Source organism: Entamoeba invadens, assembly GCF_000330505.1.
Source record: "Entamoeba invadens IP1 unplaced genomic scaffold scaff_1105074725225, whole genome shotgun sequence".
NCBI classification, from domain to species: Eukaryota; Evosea; order Mastigamoebida; family Endamoebidae; genus Entamoeba; species Entamoeba invadens.
Window position 1 is genome coordinate 5,799 of NW_004443552.1, and position 17,023 is coordinate 22,821.

Genomic DNA, 17,023 nt, shown 5'->3' on the forward strand with positions numbered 1-17,023 from the left:
TTTGAGTATCGAAAGTTTGATGTCAGAAAAGTTATTGGTAATTTTTTCAACGAAATAGCCGAAAAAGTGATGAAAAGAAACGATTTATAGCTAAATGTTTATTATTTTTGTTAATTTTATTTGAAACAAAAAATGTCAATTTTGAAACAATTTAAATTTAAATTTGTACAAAAAGAATTTTATTTGAAACAATAATAATTAATTATGAGACATTTGAAAAAAGGTACATTTTTGTTTTTTTGTGAAACACTTTAAATTTATTTTGATAATATTTTTATTTTATTTGGTACAATCATATTTATTTGTTGAACATTTTTAAATTAATTTGAAACTAACTGTACATTGAAAAAAATCCATTTTAAAAATATAAAATGAAACAAACCAAGAATACAACGAAAAAACACAATATAAATAGATGATCTGTAAAAAATATTTGACAAAGATTAATAATTGAAATATAACCCTCGTGGTTTATAAAAACGTTTTTAGTTTCTCCACGAGGGTTAACATTGGAGCGAATAGGAAGGGAAGAAAACCCAGATATGAAGCGAAAACGAAGGACCAAACATATAGCAGGACTCACCTAGGAAAGGCTAGAGTTAAACTGTTGGGACCCGAAAGATGGTGAACTATGCTTGTGGTGTTTGAAGCCGAAGGAAACTTGGGTGGAAGGACTTGGCCGTGTTAATTTGCAAATTACTTGCAATATATGAGTATGGGGCGAAAGGCTAATCGAACTATCTAGCAGATGGTTCCACCTGAATATTCCCTTAGGAAGGTTGAAGTGAGAAAGTAGTGACGATTGGTAAAGATAATGATTGGATGTAATGGAGAGCTTGACTTTTCAACATTTTAACAAACTATGAATAGTCGAGATATCCTAAACGATAAACATTTATTAGGAGTGAGCATATGCGGACTTCAAATCGGCCAAGTCTGGTAAGCAGGACTGGCGATGCGGGATGAACCGAACATACAGATAAAGTATCCAAGTCTTGCATGAGGAGAACCATAAAAGGTGTTCATTCATATTGACAATAGGACGATGGCCATGGAAGTTGGAAATCGCTAAGGAGTGTGTAACAACTCACCTATCGAATGGATGAGCCCTGAAAATGGAAGGTAATAAAATGAGAGAGGTGATATTGTATTTTTGTGGAGGCTGAGGCACACGAGGAGTAAGGAAATACATGGTGTCAAAAATACGTGAGAGATAAAGGTCGAGAAGTAATTTCTATTGAAACAGACTTGAGTACAGATCTTGGTGGAAGTAGCAGATACTTAGAAGAAAAAACATTCAAGGATCGAAGGGAGAAAGGTTCCTAGACAACATTAATTGGAATAGGGTGAATCGATCCTAAAAGACGGATGTAGATTTAGTATGAATCAAACAAAACAAGGCTAGGCTGGCAAAACAAATTTTCCAAAGACTTTGTTAAACTGTGTACCAAATAGTTAAATCAATTTGAATGTATTTGTTTATTTTCTAATTGTTTATAATTATAATAATATAATTTTTTAATACAACTAATTTAGTAAAAGTGTTAGAATTTATTAATAAAATTCATAGTTTTAAGGTTAGTAAATTTTATTAAAAAACAAACTATATAAATTGATGTTTTAGCATTTATTGGTAAAATCGGTTTGTTGCAATCAAAAAAACCAAAACAGTTCAAATCTATACAAAATTGATCACAAAAAGACTGAAATATTTTTACTCACGAACTTTTTTAATTTTTTGGCGTGAAGAAAATTATAATTGTTTTCTTTGTTTTGTTTCATGGCAAAGTTGATTTTGTTATAATTTGTGTTGTGTGTATTACGTTTTGACAATTATTGTTGTAAATTTTAGACATGTTTTGATTTATTTGTCATCTTTGGATAGTTTTAATGTCTTGTGATTTGTTATATTTGGTTTTTAAAGGTCTTTGATATAAATTCTATTTTGTAATTCAAATGGTATTTTAAAAATTGCCATTTTAAAAATATGTTTTGATATTTTGGATATTATGTTTTTTGAATTGTTATTTTTTAGTATTTGTATTTTGTGTTATTGAAATGTTATCGATCAAGATAAATGAAGTATTTATTACCTATCATTTTTGGGTAAATATACAACATTTCAATATGTATGTCTTTTAACCATTTTTATTGATATTTTAAGTTATATATTTGGTTGATTAATTTTATTAAGAGTAAATTTATTTTTTTGTCCTATAACTGTTTTTGATTAATCAATGTTTTAAAATAAAATGCCCGATTTTGTAGAAACTTTCTCGACATATCTATCCTAATAAACAATAATTAATTCCCGTTTGTTTTAAAGATATTCACGAAATATAAACCAAAAATATTCCCGACAAATTAGGTCGAATGCGTATAATATTAATTTATTTTTTTTGATTAAAATGAAATTTTCCTAAGGCATAATGAAAACAGGAAAAATATCGGAGGGTTTAAGAGACCCTAAATGTATTGCTAGTTCCAATTGGAGTTTTTTTTACACATAATAAAAATTAAATTATATATATTATAGAACCGTATATTAAGTGTTTTAATTATAATTTAAAATCAAAATATTAATTTTAAGTTTTTTTGATAATTTAATATTTAAAACTATCTTTTATTTATGTCTTTATTTATCACAATAATATTTTAATAATTATATTATTTGTATTAGTTTATTTTACCATTAATATCATTAAAGTTTAAGATCAAATAATAGTCTTGACTTACTAGTTAACTGGTTTCCAATAATGTGAGGTTTTAAAAACTTATAATTTTATAATAAAAAAACTAGTGATATTAAGATGACAATAACAAAACCAGTTTATTTATATAAAGTGTTAAAGACTCAACTAAAAGAAATACATTTGATAGAACGTTAAAATCAATATACTTCGAACATGCTTGCTATCCTTGCTTTGCTACTGTACATTGCGAGTGCAACCACATACCAAATGGTCGCAACAGTCGGATCTTTTACTCTGGGGACTAACTGGAATCCCGAAAGAATAACACCATTTACTAAAGAAGACACAATCATAGTACCTTTCTCTGGATCATTTACTTCAGATGATTTGAGTGTGGGAACTATCCAAATAAAAAGCACTGTCACTCTTAAAATGGGAAAAATGGATGTAGACAACATCCAAGTTGATAACGGAGTGGAATTGATTGTGCTCGGAACTGTTAATGCTAAGATCATCAATGGAAACTGTAAGATCAGATTACTCAATGGAGCAACTAAGAACATGGGAACGTTGTATGTGCAATCAGCAGATACATTGGTGGTCAATAACTCTGGGGAAATATACTTTGATCGAATAGAAGATGCCTCAAGCAACTTAAAGACTGTGGATATCGATAATTATGGAGATGTACACATAGTGCAGAGAATTATGAGGTCCAATAATTTTGTAAGTCATGGAGGAAATGTGTACTTCTATGCAAATAGTGTGAACTACAATGTGGAACTGTTTGACACCAATATCGATGATGCAAGTTTCTTTGGTTATGTCACTCTCGAAAATTGTATATGTCATGATATCTCAATGGACACGAGTCTGCCTGTTATCAAGAATACTTATTTCAATAAATTTGAAACGTACAACCCAATTATAAGTGACTGGTTCGTGAGAGGCAAGGAAATTATTATTCACAATACAAACAACTATGCTATTAAAATGACAAATTCGTTGATTGATGGAGAATTGGTGACCATTGACGGAATATGGGAAATACAAAATTGCGAAATTGGGAATAACGTCAAATTGAAGTCTGCTATGATCACAGTCAAAGACGACACAATGTTCTTTGGAATTCTTTCTGTGTCTTCTTCGAAAATGAATTATTTAAAATACAACGGAACTGATGTAACAGTGGACACAAGTTCAATTGATAATTATGACTGTCACTTTCCAACTTCATTCACATCAACAACTTTTGGAACACTCAATTGTTTTGATAATTGTTTAATCGATGATCTTGAAACCACAACATTTAATGTTAAAGAAAGTGGTTGTAGAGTAATTTCAGTAGTTGCTACGAACATGAATGTCCAACCAGAGAAGTGGTATTTACCAAGAAGATTAACAATAAACACGCTTTTAAAAACACCAAATATTGTTTTATGTGAATCCATATGTTCTTTGACTTTAATGGTAAACGAGATAGCAGGATTGAATGTGTTTGGCGGGAGTGTTGATTTAACTATTGGTGGAGGCAAATGTACAATTTTTTCAAACTCGACTTTATCAATAACTGTTGCATCTAAACAACCTGAAATGGATATTTCAATCGAAAATAACACTCTCAAATACTCCGGTCTTTTAACAAAATTGACAACAATTAATTCAACCGTCTCTTCATTACCAAGTGTTAAAACGCTACGGTGCAAAGACAGTCAATTGTCAATTGGAGGAGGACTTGAGGTGAACTCTAAAACTGGTTATATTGAATTTGAAACCATTGATAATTGTTCGTTTTCGGAAAAAGCTATGGTCTATGGAGGAACACCAACAATAACTTTATCCACATTCGAGAGTCTTTTTATAGAAAGTTCCATTGTATCTTTTACTGATGTTGAAATAGCGGGTACTTTTGATGTGTTTAATTCCACTCTCTCTGGAACTCTAACAAGCAAATCAATTACTTTCTCGAACACATTGCTTGATCATTACACACACCAATTTGTTGGGTGTATTTCTAAATTTTCATTTGAAAGTGTAACTTCAACTGAATCCACTTTGGTTATTCCTTGTGTTTCAAGATTTTCTAACGTCAACAACATTATTCCAATGGATGTTATAATTCGGGGTGATATGTACATCGGATATGGAACATCACTTAATGTGCAGACAATGACTAACAATGGAAGAATTCGGAACTATGGTGTCATTACATTAACAACACTTGTTTCAACTTCAGAAACATCCACAATAGATGGTGATGGTTCGATATTTGCGAGATCGGCATTTATCAAGACTGTTGACAAGAATGTTTTGGAAGTTCGTGAACTTACTCTTTTCAAGATAGCAACCATCAAGAAGTTGACATTTCTTGAAAATGCCAAACTTGACATGAACAATTATGAACTAACTGCAACAACACTGACTATCTCCAATAGAATAACCGTTTCTAACCCAGCACAAAGACTTATTACCGACTCTTTGATTCTCAATGGTAATTTGAATTTGGAAACAAGAGAATTGAGTGTTCAAAGTGGAAAGGCAGTAATCACAAATTGTGTTACAAAGAGTACATTTTATACAACAGATGAGACAACAATAACAAACTCCCAATTGAAAAGTGTGTATGGGTCTAACTCAAAGTTGACATTAACAGAAACTACATTGGAATCACTTAATTTGACTGAAAGTCATTTATATATAACAAACAATTTGAACGTCAGCAACTTGAATGTTGATAAGACAGTAATTTATGCTAATGGAGACAACTCGATGCTATCGTGTAATGGTCTATGCTCATTCAATCAGAACACCCAAGTACAGGTTAAGTCAACAATCAATTATATTTTGAAAGGAAATGTACTCTTCACCAATGATGTTGTTTTATCTAACCTGAAGACAGATTCCGACTTCCAGTTGACTTCGTCAAAGTACCTTACTTGTGAAGGTGATATTAACACACATTTCCAGACTATTTTTAACAAAGGTAACATGCATGTTGGTCCAGAATGTACATTGAGATGTAAGTTGTTTAATTATAACACACTTTTGTTGACTGATACAAACATCATCGACTCAACCATTGAGAACAATGGAACAATGGCAGTTTCTAATATCGTGGGTACTAATTCTATTATTAAAACAACATCTTCTGCTGTAATAGGTGATGTTCAAAACTTGGACCAACTTGTAGTGGGTTTAAGCACTGTTGTCACATTAAGTGGAAATGTACAAAGTGCATATATGACATGTGACGGTGCTTTGGTAATCTCAAAAGCACTTGTAATGGATATTGGCTCTTCAACACTAACAAACTGCCAATTGAGATTCCCCAATCCTGTTAACATTTTGACTTACAAACAACCATCGACAACAACCCCCAAATTGATATCTGTATATCCAGAATTGTTGCCCGTTGTTGGAGATGTCATTCAACTTATTAGAAGTGAGGGAACTGTATTCCCAACACTTCCAACATCGGAGGTGAGTGGTGTCGATTCTTTGGCTTTAAGTAGAGATATGGACAATAAGAGTTACAACATTACAATCACACCCTGTCCTTCGGGTTCGATATTTATTCAAGAGTGTATTCAATGCGACAACGGAAAGTACCAAGTCGGGACTTCCTGTTTCGACTGTGCACCGGGTACTCATTCTGATGGGTTTACATGTTCCCCATGTGCGAGTGGCTTCTTCAATAGTATTTCAGGTAAAATATGTGAATCGTGTCCACTGGGGTATTGGTCAAACACCAGTTCTGCGTCTTGTTATATATGCCCGGCTGGATATTACCGAGGTGCAACTGATGAGGGTTGCAAATCGTGTCTCAATGGATACGTCAGCAATTTTGGATCAAGTGAATGTTCTGCTTGTCCAAATGGGACGGTAACAGAAGACTCAATTACATGTAAAATAGATGAACTTGCAAGTGAAGACAGTTGTGAACTGGATGGTATCTGGAACATCGACCATTGCTTGAAATGTGACAATGGCTTTCCTGATAATGGCACTTGTGTTATATGTCCAAAGCATTATAAACCCAACGAAGAGTACAATGGGTGTGTTCTTGCTGCTCCAAATCAGTGGAAAGTGCAACTCTTCTTTGTTATTTTCTTCTTCATGTTATTTGCGATCTTCATTCCATGTTTGGTCATACACATTATCAAGTTTTATAGAGACGAACAACGTTCATTAGCTACAGACAGACGACTGAAGAGTGCCGCTGACAAAATGAAAGAGGAATGCGTTCATATTATCGAAGGTGTTGAAATAATACCAGAAGAGGAACCTAATATATTCTGTCCAGACAATGTGGACGATATAGAAGAGATTGAAGACAAGACGGTATACACCATGGAGACTGAGGACATCCCACAATTCACACTTCCAGAGAATCCAAAGACATTGAACCGCATTGCAACATTGAGCCAAGACAATGCGACAAAAGAGGATATCAAAAAGAGTTACGAACATTTGAGTCGACGATTATCACATGTTGAGGAGTTCTTAGAGGAAGAGAAGAAGAAGATATCGGCGCAGTTCTTCTTGAGTGAGTTGAAGACGAAGAAAGACGACAACACATTGAACCGAGAGAAGACGTTCAACAATTCAAGTTCACTTGATCTTAAAGGGGAGCACAGTGACCATTCAAAAGGTGTTGCAACTGATGTGGAGGCGTCCGAGAAGTCCTCTGTATTTGAAGACAATATCGCTGTTGGTGAACACGTCGAACAGTTAGAGACCATTTCGACGCTTGAAAAGGGGGAGAACGAAGTTTCAGAGAGTGAAGTGAATGTGGAACACTTGGACAGCACAGCACAAGAAGAATTAGAAGACACCGAACCGCTTGAAACAAGTGAAACGCCAAGAGAAGGGTTACACAAGAAAATGAATGTGTCGAAGACGTCACCAATGAAACCCAAAATTATAGTGATCGACAAGAACAAAGCTATGAAAAGTGAAGTGACGATAGCCGTTGGAGAGATCAACCGATTGAAAACTGAACACCAGAAAGAAGTGAACGAGTTGAAATCGATTGTGAGGTCATTACAATTTGTCGCGAATGAGACACAACAGAAGCTGCACGTCTTTGAAAAGGCAAAAGAGGAACTTGAACAACAGGAACTGAAAGCAAGAAAAGAGGAACAGATGAAGCGCGCTGGGATAGATGGAGGAAGTCGTGTTGAGCACATTCTTATAAATGGAGTGAACCCCCGATTTATTCCATTAGATGACAACAACAAACCGACTGGATATATGAAGTAGTGATGCGACCAGCTTTCATTTTCTGTTTAATCAAACTGTTTTTATTAATTTGAAGTTGTTTTTATTACTATCTTACGCAAACTATATAACAATTGATAAGTAATTTGTTTAAGATTTTTGGATAAATGAAGAAGAGTAAAACGTCAAACCAAATATATAATAAAGTTATTATAATAATTAAGAAGTCGGATTTTTAATTTATTTTTATTATTAATAATTAGAAACAATCATGCCTGGCAATTTAATAATAACCCGGCAATTAGAATAATACTAAATGAATTAATTGAATATAATTAATTCAACTTCAACACTAGAATATCATTGATACACACAAATCTTATAAGAACTAGTAATTCTTCAAATGGTAGATAAAGATTCCCCCATATCAGTTAATTCGTTTAATGTGAATGACACAAATGCCCAACAAATTATTAGCGAGTCGACGTGCGGCGACGTCTTTGAGAAAGTGGTCCTCTTCGGACACAAACGTCTTGGAGTTGCTGGTGTTAGCAAAGAGTACCACACGAGCTTTGTCATCGACAGTATCAAAGGTGGAGTCGACCAAATATACGCAATGCCACAAATGGACATGGTTTTAGCGCTCCAAAAGGGGCGTATTGAAGTGTACCAATTAGGTACTGACAAGAATGTCGATGGCGTCGACGCTTTCGACAAAGTCAATCAAGGCGACACCCAAACTTCGATGAATGCCGATGTCTTTTGTGTTGAGCGAGTGAAAGAAGACTTTGCAGTCATCGCCAAATACGAAGACAAGAAGAAGATCGTCAGTATCGGCCTTCTCGAGAGTAACGGACACTTGAATGCGATGGCCAGAGTCTTCTGCGCAGACTCGAAAGTGTATGCTATGTGTTTCTTAGGAAAGAGTTTAGTACTAGCAATGGAAGACAAGATCATTATAATATCGCCTTTTGGAGATGTCAAAGGGGTTGTGGCTTCGCGAACTGCGATGAAAAAGGGTCCCGTCAAAATATTGAAAGTAGATGACGAGCATGCTGTAGCGTCTTATGAGTCTGAAATTTACTTATGTTGTTTGTTCTCTTCATTTGAGAGTCGATGGAGTGATACTTTTGATTTACAACTCACTAAAAGTGCCCACTGAAATATTACAGGCGAAGGTCAGTAATGCTATTGTAGGAGCTGTCTATCAAGTCCCTAATCTCTTTATTGTGTTAAAGCAGTCATCGACACAGAACGTTGGAACAAATGGACTGTACTACTACCCACTTCCTCTTAAAAACACAGTGACTGGTTCGCCAAAGTCTATAAAATCAGTGAAAGTCGATGATGTTGTTAATATACACGCGACATATCCCATGTTCATCAAAGCTAAAGGGGAGTGCTTTGACTTGAAACTGCGGCCCGACAAAGTGTTTGAGTCGTTGAAAAGTGGGTTGTATGAGAGTACTATCAAAGTGATAGACGAGTTTCCTGAGATGGCGAAAGACCCCCGACTGAAAGTGCAAACTGAAATGGCGCAATATTGTTATGCTTTGTCTCTTATAGAGCAATTCTTCAAAGATGAGAACTTAAGAACAGCTACCTTCTTGGAAGAAATATTCTACCGACTGAGAATGAGTCACGAGAATATCTTGTTGATCACTGCGATGTTGACACACACTGTTATCAAAAGTTTCTTTCCTACACTCTCGAAAGAATTGAGTAGAATGTACACTGGAGAGTGGGAAGACGAGAATGCGTATTCTGAGAGCAGTTCTGCACTTAAAATTGTTTTAAATCGACTGAAGTCTATCACAGAGAAGAAGTCACAAGACAAGCAGAACACATTAAGTCCAGAGATCCAAACGGCATTTTTGCATTACTTGTCGATTCTTTTGTACAAGAACGAATACACTTTCTTTGAAGAAGATGAGTTGAAAAAGAAGGACACCACCAAGAGAAGACCAAACGATACAGAAGGATACAAAATATTCTTGACAACTTTCTTGCTTGTGTTATACTCGTACAACCCCGACCACGCAAGACTTGGGCTTATTGTGTCTCAAACGGACTATTTGCTCTCAGACCACATCATCGACTTTGTTAGTGGAAATACTCTAATCAATTATTATATCAAGATGAATTACTTGGACGGTATCTTTAACATCAAGGCTATTGGCCAGGAACAGAAAAAGAGTGCACTGAAGACAGTAGCGACTACAGTCCCTCTGACGGAGTTTGATGATCCAGTAGTCATCGACTTTGATAGAAAATGTGAGAAGTACTTAAAAGAGTTCATCTCGACGCAACAAGGCACTGATGACGAAATTAATGAGAAGCTAGGGACTGAGGTGTATGAGCTCTTTGGTGGGAAAGAATTTAAAGCTCCTGTCGATTTGTGTGTCAAACACATTAAGTCGTGGACACTTGCGGATTCGTATGAATTAAAGAACGAAACGCGTCTTCGTATTGCTGTGATGTTTCTTAGAAAGTTATATTCCGATGCGTTAAATAGTAAAGCACGCAGTACAAACTTAGATTGGCTGACTGAGCGAATTACATTGGCATATTTGGAGTACTTCACATTTGTAGCGACCGAAGAAAGTCTGAAGAATCCGTCGAAAGAACTCGTTCAAAATTGTTGCGCGTTAATATACCAAACAAAGGCCACTTCAAAGGAATGTTTTTATAAAGTCCACAACGAAATGCCACCAAAGTTCTTCCAAGTTCGCTGTTGTGTTGGGTACTTAGAAAGTAAAGAAGAGGCGTACAACCAATTAATAAGAATCAATGAGAGCTGGCCATCATATCCAGAACGAGACTTAGACGACGATGGAAATTACTCGACCAAATTTATAGGGAAGATCGACACGGTTATCGACTTGACTGAACAAGAAATCAAAGCGTTTTTGACGCGAGTTACCGGTATAAAGAACATCACCAACCACAATTACAGGGAAATTCTCCTCACAAATTTAAAGAAGATGCAAGACGACTTTCTGAATGCGAGAGCGTGCAAGGAGTGTGCATTAAAAGGAAGTGCATGTGAAACACATAAGAATGCATATATCCCTTTTGTTGAGCCGACGATCACAAGACACATAGCTGAGAGCATCTTGTTCACACTGATTGTCTTTGGTAAAGAAAAGTACTTTGAGATGGTCAGGGAGTTTGCAAAGAAGTGTGGGAACACTATACCGGAATGGGTGTTACAGTTCTTGTTGTCATTCTTCATCCCGGGCCTGTTAGACTTCTTTGGTGGAAATGAGTACAACGTGAAGGGGATCATCTCATCCGTCGAAGACGTCTTTTCTAAAGAACCATCTCCCAAGAACACGGAAATCACAAAAGTCTGTTTGAAGAGGATATACGTGCCAATTGTGAGGTACTTAAGAGCTTACTTTTCCAAGAACACTGCTTTGGACTCGTTGTTCCTTATCGACTGTTACTTGGCATATTTGAAATTACCAGGAAATGATCAACTTGAAGCTACAAAGGCATTGATCGACTGTATGTCGAACCCGATTTATTCCGAAAGGATTAAGAAAGCGTCTGGGTTGTCGTGGAGGTTGCAGTGTCGTATCAAACACCACGTCAGTTTCATGGAAGGTCTTCGTCAATACTTTGTTGAGTTAAAGAGGCGACTTGTTGATGTTGGGGAGGATGAATTCATAAAAATCTTTGACGACCGATTTGCGAATTATTTGTCGAGCGTTAACACTGAAATTGGATTAGGGTATCGAAATGGGATTAACCCTGAATCCTATATCACTCTTATTCGACAGTTTTACAGACCATTTTCTGTTCAACAAGACAACATTTTAGTTGAAATTGTGTTGCATTGCGTGTGTTTACGAGACCACAACGGATACTCCCCATTACTCAATAGAACTATTTGGGAACTCCTTCAAAAGAACTCAGTCGAACTACCATTTAAACCAAAAGTGGCACTCACACTCTTTTCTATGTTTTACCCAATCATTCCTCTTGAAATGACTCAAAAACAAATGGACTGGATATTTAACATCCAGACATATACCCTCGACCAAAAGAACATCTTCTTCGAGTTATTCGACACATTGAAAACAACCGGTGACTTGATCAAATTGACTCCAGCAATCCACTACTTCTCTCACCAATTCTCTCAACTTAAACTCGAAAGCGCGTCACAAAAATCACTTGTCGCCAACGCCCCAAGACGTTACTTCAAATTGCCGTACGGTCAAATCTGCAAATTGTGCGGCACAAAAATTGCACTTAGAGAGCACTTGACGTATTCCAATGGACAGTTCTGCCACGTCACATGCCATTAAGCCATTGAGCTGCGTTCTTCTTGTCATATAATAACTCTCCACTATAACACTATAATTCTAAAACAACACTAAAAAATCAATTCTCGTCTTTCTCTTCTTGTTCCTCGTCATGTTCGTCATTCATATATTCAGGGCCAAGGAGTTGCCTCAAATAACGTCGCTCCTCATGCAAATCCTTAATTCGCATCTTCATTATCGACATTTGTTGTAAGAAATTGAGTTTGTCGTTCATCGATGCGACCAAGAGAGAGTATGTCTCTGCTTGGACTGATTGGAGTTTGACCGACCTCTCGTCTGTTTTCCCTGTTAATAGAAGTAGTCGTATGCCATACTCTGAAATGTAGTTCTTGACGCCTTTCTTCGATTCTTCAGTGTTCAAAAAGTCGACAAGGCCCTTCACGTTCCGTGGAATTTGCGAGACAGCAACGTTGGGCTCAACTTCCAAGTCTTTTATCCTCCACACAAATTTGAAGACTTGTTTTAATAAATCTTGCGAGTTCTGTTTCATCCAAAGTTTCCAGTACGAATCCGTTTGCGTTGTGACAAAGAGCGACTGCATGAGCCGCGAAAACAAAATGATCGACTGGACACTCTCCGTTTGGTTCATCCACAAATATACAAATGAATTAAATGGAGACAGAAACATGTAATTCTCCATCGTTTTATACACATCGTCCTTCGTGAAGATTTTGTTTGAAAACGTTTGGTACTGTTTCGACCAGATGTACATGACAACGCTACACCATTAACATCTTTCTCTTCATTAAAATTGATTCAACAAACGTCGGGAAGTTTTGGGTCATCCACCCTTCTACAAACGAATTGAGGAGTTCTTTCACCTTCATTAAATCTTTGTCAGACGTCGACGTTTTCTTGTCATCAAGCTATTGTGTTATTTAATATTCATTAGTTTCCAATACTATAGTAATAGAGGAAGAAGAACAAACAGATACCCCCTTCAACTTTTGTACCCGCTTAATCAAAAGTTGTTGGAACTCTTGGAATTGATCCTTACAGCTTCGTAAGACTATTGCCATGAGTAAATTGGTATATGGAGAATACTTCGTCTTATCATTCACCTTCAAGAAGTAATCCATCTCGACGCAAAGGTCAATCAGTTCTTTCAGTTTGTCGCACCCCACATAAAACGATAAGAGTAAGTCCGCGTTTTGTTGTCTCTCCGCGTCCGAAAGTTCGGTCCGTAACAAGTAACTGATTACACCGCTTGTAACATCTTTATTTAACACGGAGAGGACCTTCCAGTGATTTCTATTCTCAAAATTGAAGATTTCAAGCTACATGTCTTCATCATAATGTAACTCAAAATAGATGTCAAGTAAATCGCCTCTTAAAAGTTTATGATAAACAAACATCGAACCACGCATCCTTCACTTTCAGACTTTTTTCAAATGGTTGTGCGAGGGTATGGAGTTGTGTAGAGCTTGAGCTCGTCTGAACGTGCTTTTTCTTTTGTTTTTGTTTCATTCTGTTTTATCAAGTTGTTTCAATTTTCGAGTTTTCTTCTCTCCATTTTTGAAATAGTCGCCTTCAAAAGATTTTACAGCCTTTGTAAAATACACAACAAAACTCTCTCCATTATTTCAATAAATCTTCACTACCTTTACCCTTCCATTTCAGGGGATTTCCATGTCTTTTTTCTTTCGATAATTTATCAAAACATATCAAATACCAATTGCACTGTTTTGTGCGCCTTTTTTAGTTAAATTTTGTCGTCTTTTTTTCCCCTTTAAATGCAATATTTAAAACGGAAAATAACGGGCATACAATCGCCTCCTGTTTTTTCACACATTCAAAGGCAAACCACCCTTTTCTTCTTTATCAAAAGTATATAGTTTCTTACTAATTAATTTACTAGTATTTTATTATAAATAATACGAATCTAATTATAATAAAAATATAAGTATTGTAATAGAAATATGCAAGTTATAATGGATGATTTAAGAACCAAAGAAAATGATGGCATTTCTTAAAAATACGTTAGTCGTCGGACCATTCAGGACTGTCAGAGTACTCGAAGGTGTCTCTCTTTTCATTCATACTATCAAGGACTCTATCAAAGATAGCGGCATTTCTCTTGTCTTCTTCTTCCTTTTCAATACGTTTTCTCTCTTGCTCGTAAGAGTATTTGGCTCTTTCCGATTCACTTGGAGCCTCCGACAGTTTAATCATGCCTTCTGGTTGCAATGAAATGTATTCCACGTCTTTGACCTTTCCTTCGATCCACTCCTCTGGTGTGTATGTCGGTACTTTTCTTCGCGTGTCTGGGAAGATATCGTCTTGGAAGAAATTAAGTTTAACTCGCGGGACAATGACGCTGTTCTTTGAGACTGCAGATGGTGGTTCTCCAATGAGTAAAGTGAGTCGCATCACTTCACTCTTTTTGACATCAACTTCCTCTTTATGTGACACATCAAATCCGTTGACAACATCATCAAACGTGGAAATATTGAGTGGGAAGACATAAGGGTCTTCGTCCGTCACTTCAAAGCAATGCAGTGTTTTAGAGCCTCTTCCAATCAAAAAGACGACATTAATGTCTTCGTCATAGATCGGTGTCATCACAGCAGACTCCGTATCAATCGGGGAGGTATGCATCACCTTCATTTCTTTAACATCAACCAACGAATACATTCGTTGGGAACTCTTCGAGAACCCAACAGTGAACACTCTCTCTTTCCTCCCACACCACGCACACATAAATCCTTTCCCCCCGTTCTGTGGCACTTCAATCGATGTCTCAATTTCCCCTTTCCGTAAGTCGACTATATACAGTTTGTGGTCTTTGCAAGAGACGGCCATTCTCTCACCAGTACTACTGAAACTGATGTTCCCAATTTGTTCGCCAAACCCTGTTATCTCCTTGATTAGACTCTCATTCGCAACATCCCACATTCTGATCGACGGCTCCGCACCAACAGTGATCACGCAATTTGAAATAAACGGATTCGCATTGATAGAAACGATCTTTCGTGGATGGGCGTTAATTTCTTGGACTTTCTGAGCACTCTCAGCCTCCGCCAAGAACACTCGAATTTTGCCATCTTCACCACAGATGTAGACTTTATCATCATTAAAGAGATCAAACATGAAGTCCGTGACATTTCCACCATTGTCACAGAAAATAGGGTTCGTCATCTTCCCCGGCTTGTCCGCTGGCCACAACGCAATTTTACCAACACCAGTCCACGGCACTCCAACCCACTTTTTGTTGCACTTCACAAGACTTTGTGAGGTCGTAGTGTTCATTTTCAAGTCGATGATGTTAGTGTTCTTGTTGAAGGCTTTGATGTTGATGTGTCTGAAGTGTGTGCTTCGTATGATTTGTGGCGCTTTATGGATGATTCGGTTCTTCTCTTCTTCCGCACGTTGTGCCTCTTCCACCTTCTTTTGTTCTTCCTCCGCAAGTCGCTTCTTCTCTTCTTCAGCAGCTTTTTTCGCTTCTTTCACTTCGTTGGATTCGTAAGCGTCCCAAAGCGCCTTTTGGTCACCAAACACACACTGAAGTGATACTTCTTTTGGTTTGGCGTCTTTGCCAGACAAGTAGTCATCAGCAGAGAGAGACTCTCCAACCCACAACGTGTCCGGATACAAGTCGTCTTGATATTTCATTGAAGCTCTTCTAATGATATACGACCCTGCTTTCGACACTTTCCCATTCCCAAGACGAAGTAACGTATTAATTTCACATTGATTCACATGCACTGCTCTTTTAGGTAACAACGAAATACCTTTCAGTGCTTCTCCGGTATTCTGAGTGGCCAATTCGCTAATAAACATCTTGTTCTTCGCGTCAAATTCGTATATCTTAACCAACGAATCACCTCTTCCCGAGATGTACATCAGCGATGTGTCCAAATCAACAATCGGTTTACACACAGACGACGTCCCAGGGAATGGTTTCAAGCAGACCGCCTTGTCCGTTCTCAAGTCAAACACCCCCATTTGGCGGCTTTGTGTTCGATCAAACCCAACACTGAACACAAACGGCTCTTCCTTTCCAACATATCGTGCACAACTCATTTTAGTCCCTTCATGCGCCGCATACGTCTTCACTACACTTCCCGCTCGGAAATCAACAACTTTCAGTTTCTTGTCCTTCCCCGTGAGGATCATCACATTTCCGTCATATTGCCAGTCCATAGAAAAGACGGTGTCTTTATTCTCGATACTTTTCACCTCGCTCTGCTTGACATAGTCCCACAATTTAACATACCCATCACTACTCGCACTCGCTATCACCGGTGCACCATAGTTGTGTGCTATCACATCAACTTTCCTACGATGCCCTTCAAGACTGCAACATGGGGAGATCGTTTTGCTCATGGCAGTCGGAAATGGCAATTCCCATCCCTTAATAGTACCGTCTCCCGAACAACTGAAGATCAAATTATCATTAAATGGGCAGCTAATCATATCGACTATTTCTGCCGTATGTCCCTTACAGAATGTTGGCTCTGCTTTTCGTTTCCCTCTCTCTGTCAGTGGAATGCATCCAATACTTCCTGCACCAGCGCTTTGCCAGTTCAATGCCAGATATGTTGAAGTAGCAACCATCATCGTGACTTCTGGTCCTCCGTTCGACGTTTTGACGTCCGGGTACCATTCTTCCACCTTATAGTTTTGGCATTGGATGTGTTTGTACTTCGATGTTTTGAACATGAATTTGTGCCGTTTTCGAGTTTCTTCGCATTTCCAGTTCGTCGCCTTTGGATTTGTTTCTTTAGAAATCCTTCTAAAGAAACAAACCAGGAATAACATTTCGAATAACATAAAAAA

At 37.1% G+C, this 17,023-nt stretch overlaps 4 protein-coding genes across 4 annotated transcripts; 2 read left to right on the plus strand and 2 right to left on the minus strand.

Annotated features, from left to right (window-relative positions):
• Positions 1 to 2,906: 2,906 nt before the first annotated feature.
• On the plus strand, positions 2,907 to 7,955 carry EIN_379270 (hypothetical protein; the record flags this gene model as incomplete). Its single annotated transcript, XM_004258783.1, has 1 exon — positions 2,907 to 7,955. The coding sequence occupies one exon, from the start codon at positions 2,907 to 2,909 to the stop codon at positions 7,953 to 7,955; it is 5,049 nt and encodes a 1,682-aa protein (XP_004258831.1).
• Positions 7,956 to 8,316: 361 nt separating this feature from the next.
• EIN_379280 (hypothetical protein) lies at positions 8,317 to 12,226 on the plus strand (the record flags this gene model as incomplete). The annotated part of the gene is made up of 2 exons (XM_004258784.1): positions 8,317 to 9,004; positions 9,066 to 12,226. 2 exons carry the CDS (start codon positions 8,317 to 8,319, stop codon positions 12,224 to 12,226), a joined length of 3,849 nt encoding a protein of 1,282 aa, XP_004258832.1.
• A 76-nt stretch (positions 12,227 to 12,302) lies between these two features.
• On the minus strand, positions 12,303 to 13,711 carry EIN_379290 (hypothetical protein; the record flags this gene model as incomplete). Its single annotated transcript, XM_004258785.1, has 4 exons — positions 12,303 to 12,963; positions 13,010 to 13,110; positions 13,174 to 13,482; positions 13,598 to 13,711. 4 exons carry the CDS (start codon positions 13,709 to 13,711, stop codon positions 12,303 to 12,305), a joined length of 1,185 nt encoding a protein of 394 aa, XP_004258833.1.
• Positions 13,712 to 14,224: 513 nt separating this feature from the next.
• Positions 14,225 to 17,005, minus strand: EIN_379300 (coronin, putative; the record flags this gene model as incomplete). The annotated part of the gene is made up of 2 exons (XM_004258786.1): positions 14,225 to 16,951; positions 16,994 to 17,005. 2 exons carry the CDS (start codon positions 17,003 to 17,005, stop codon positions 14,225 to 14,227), a joined length of 2,739 nt encoding a protein of 912 aa, XP_004258834.1.
• Between the last annotated feature and the right edge of the window lie 18 nt (positions 17,006 to 17,023).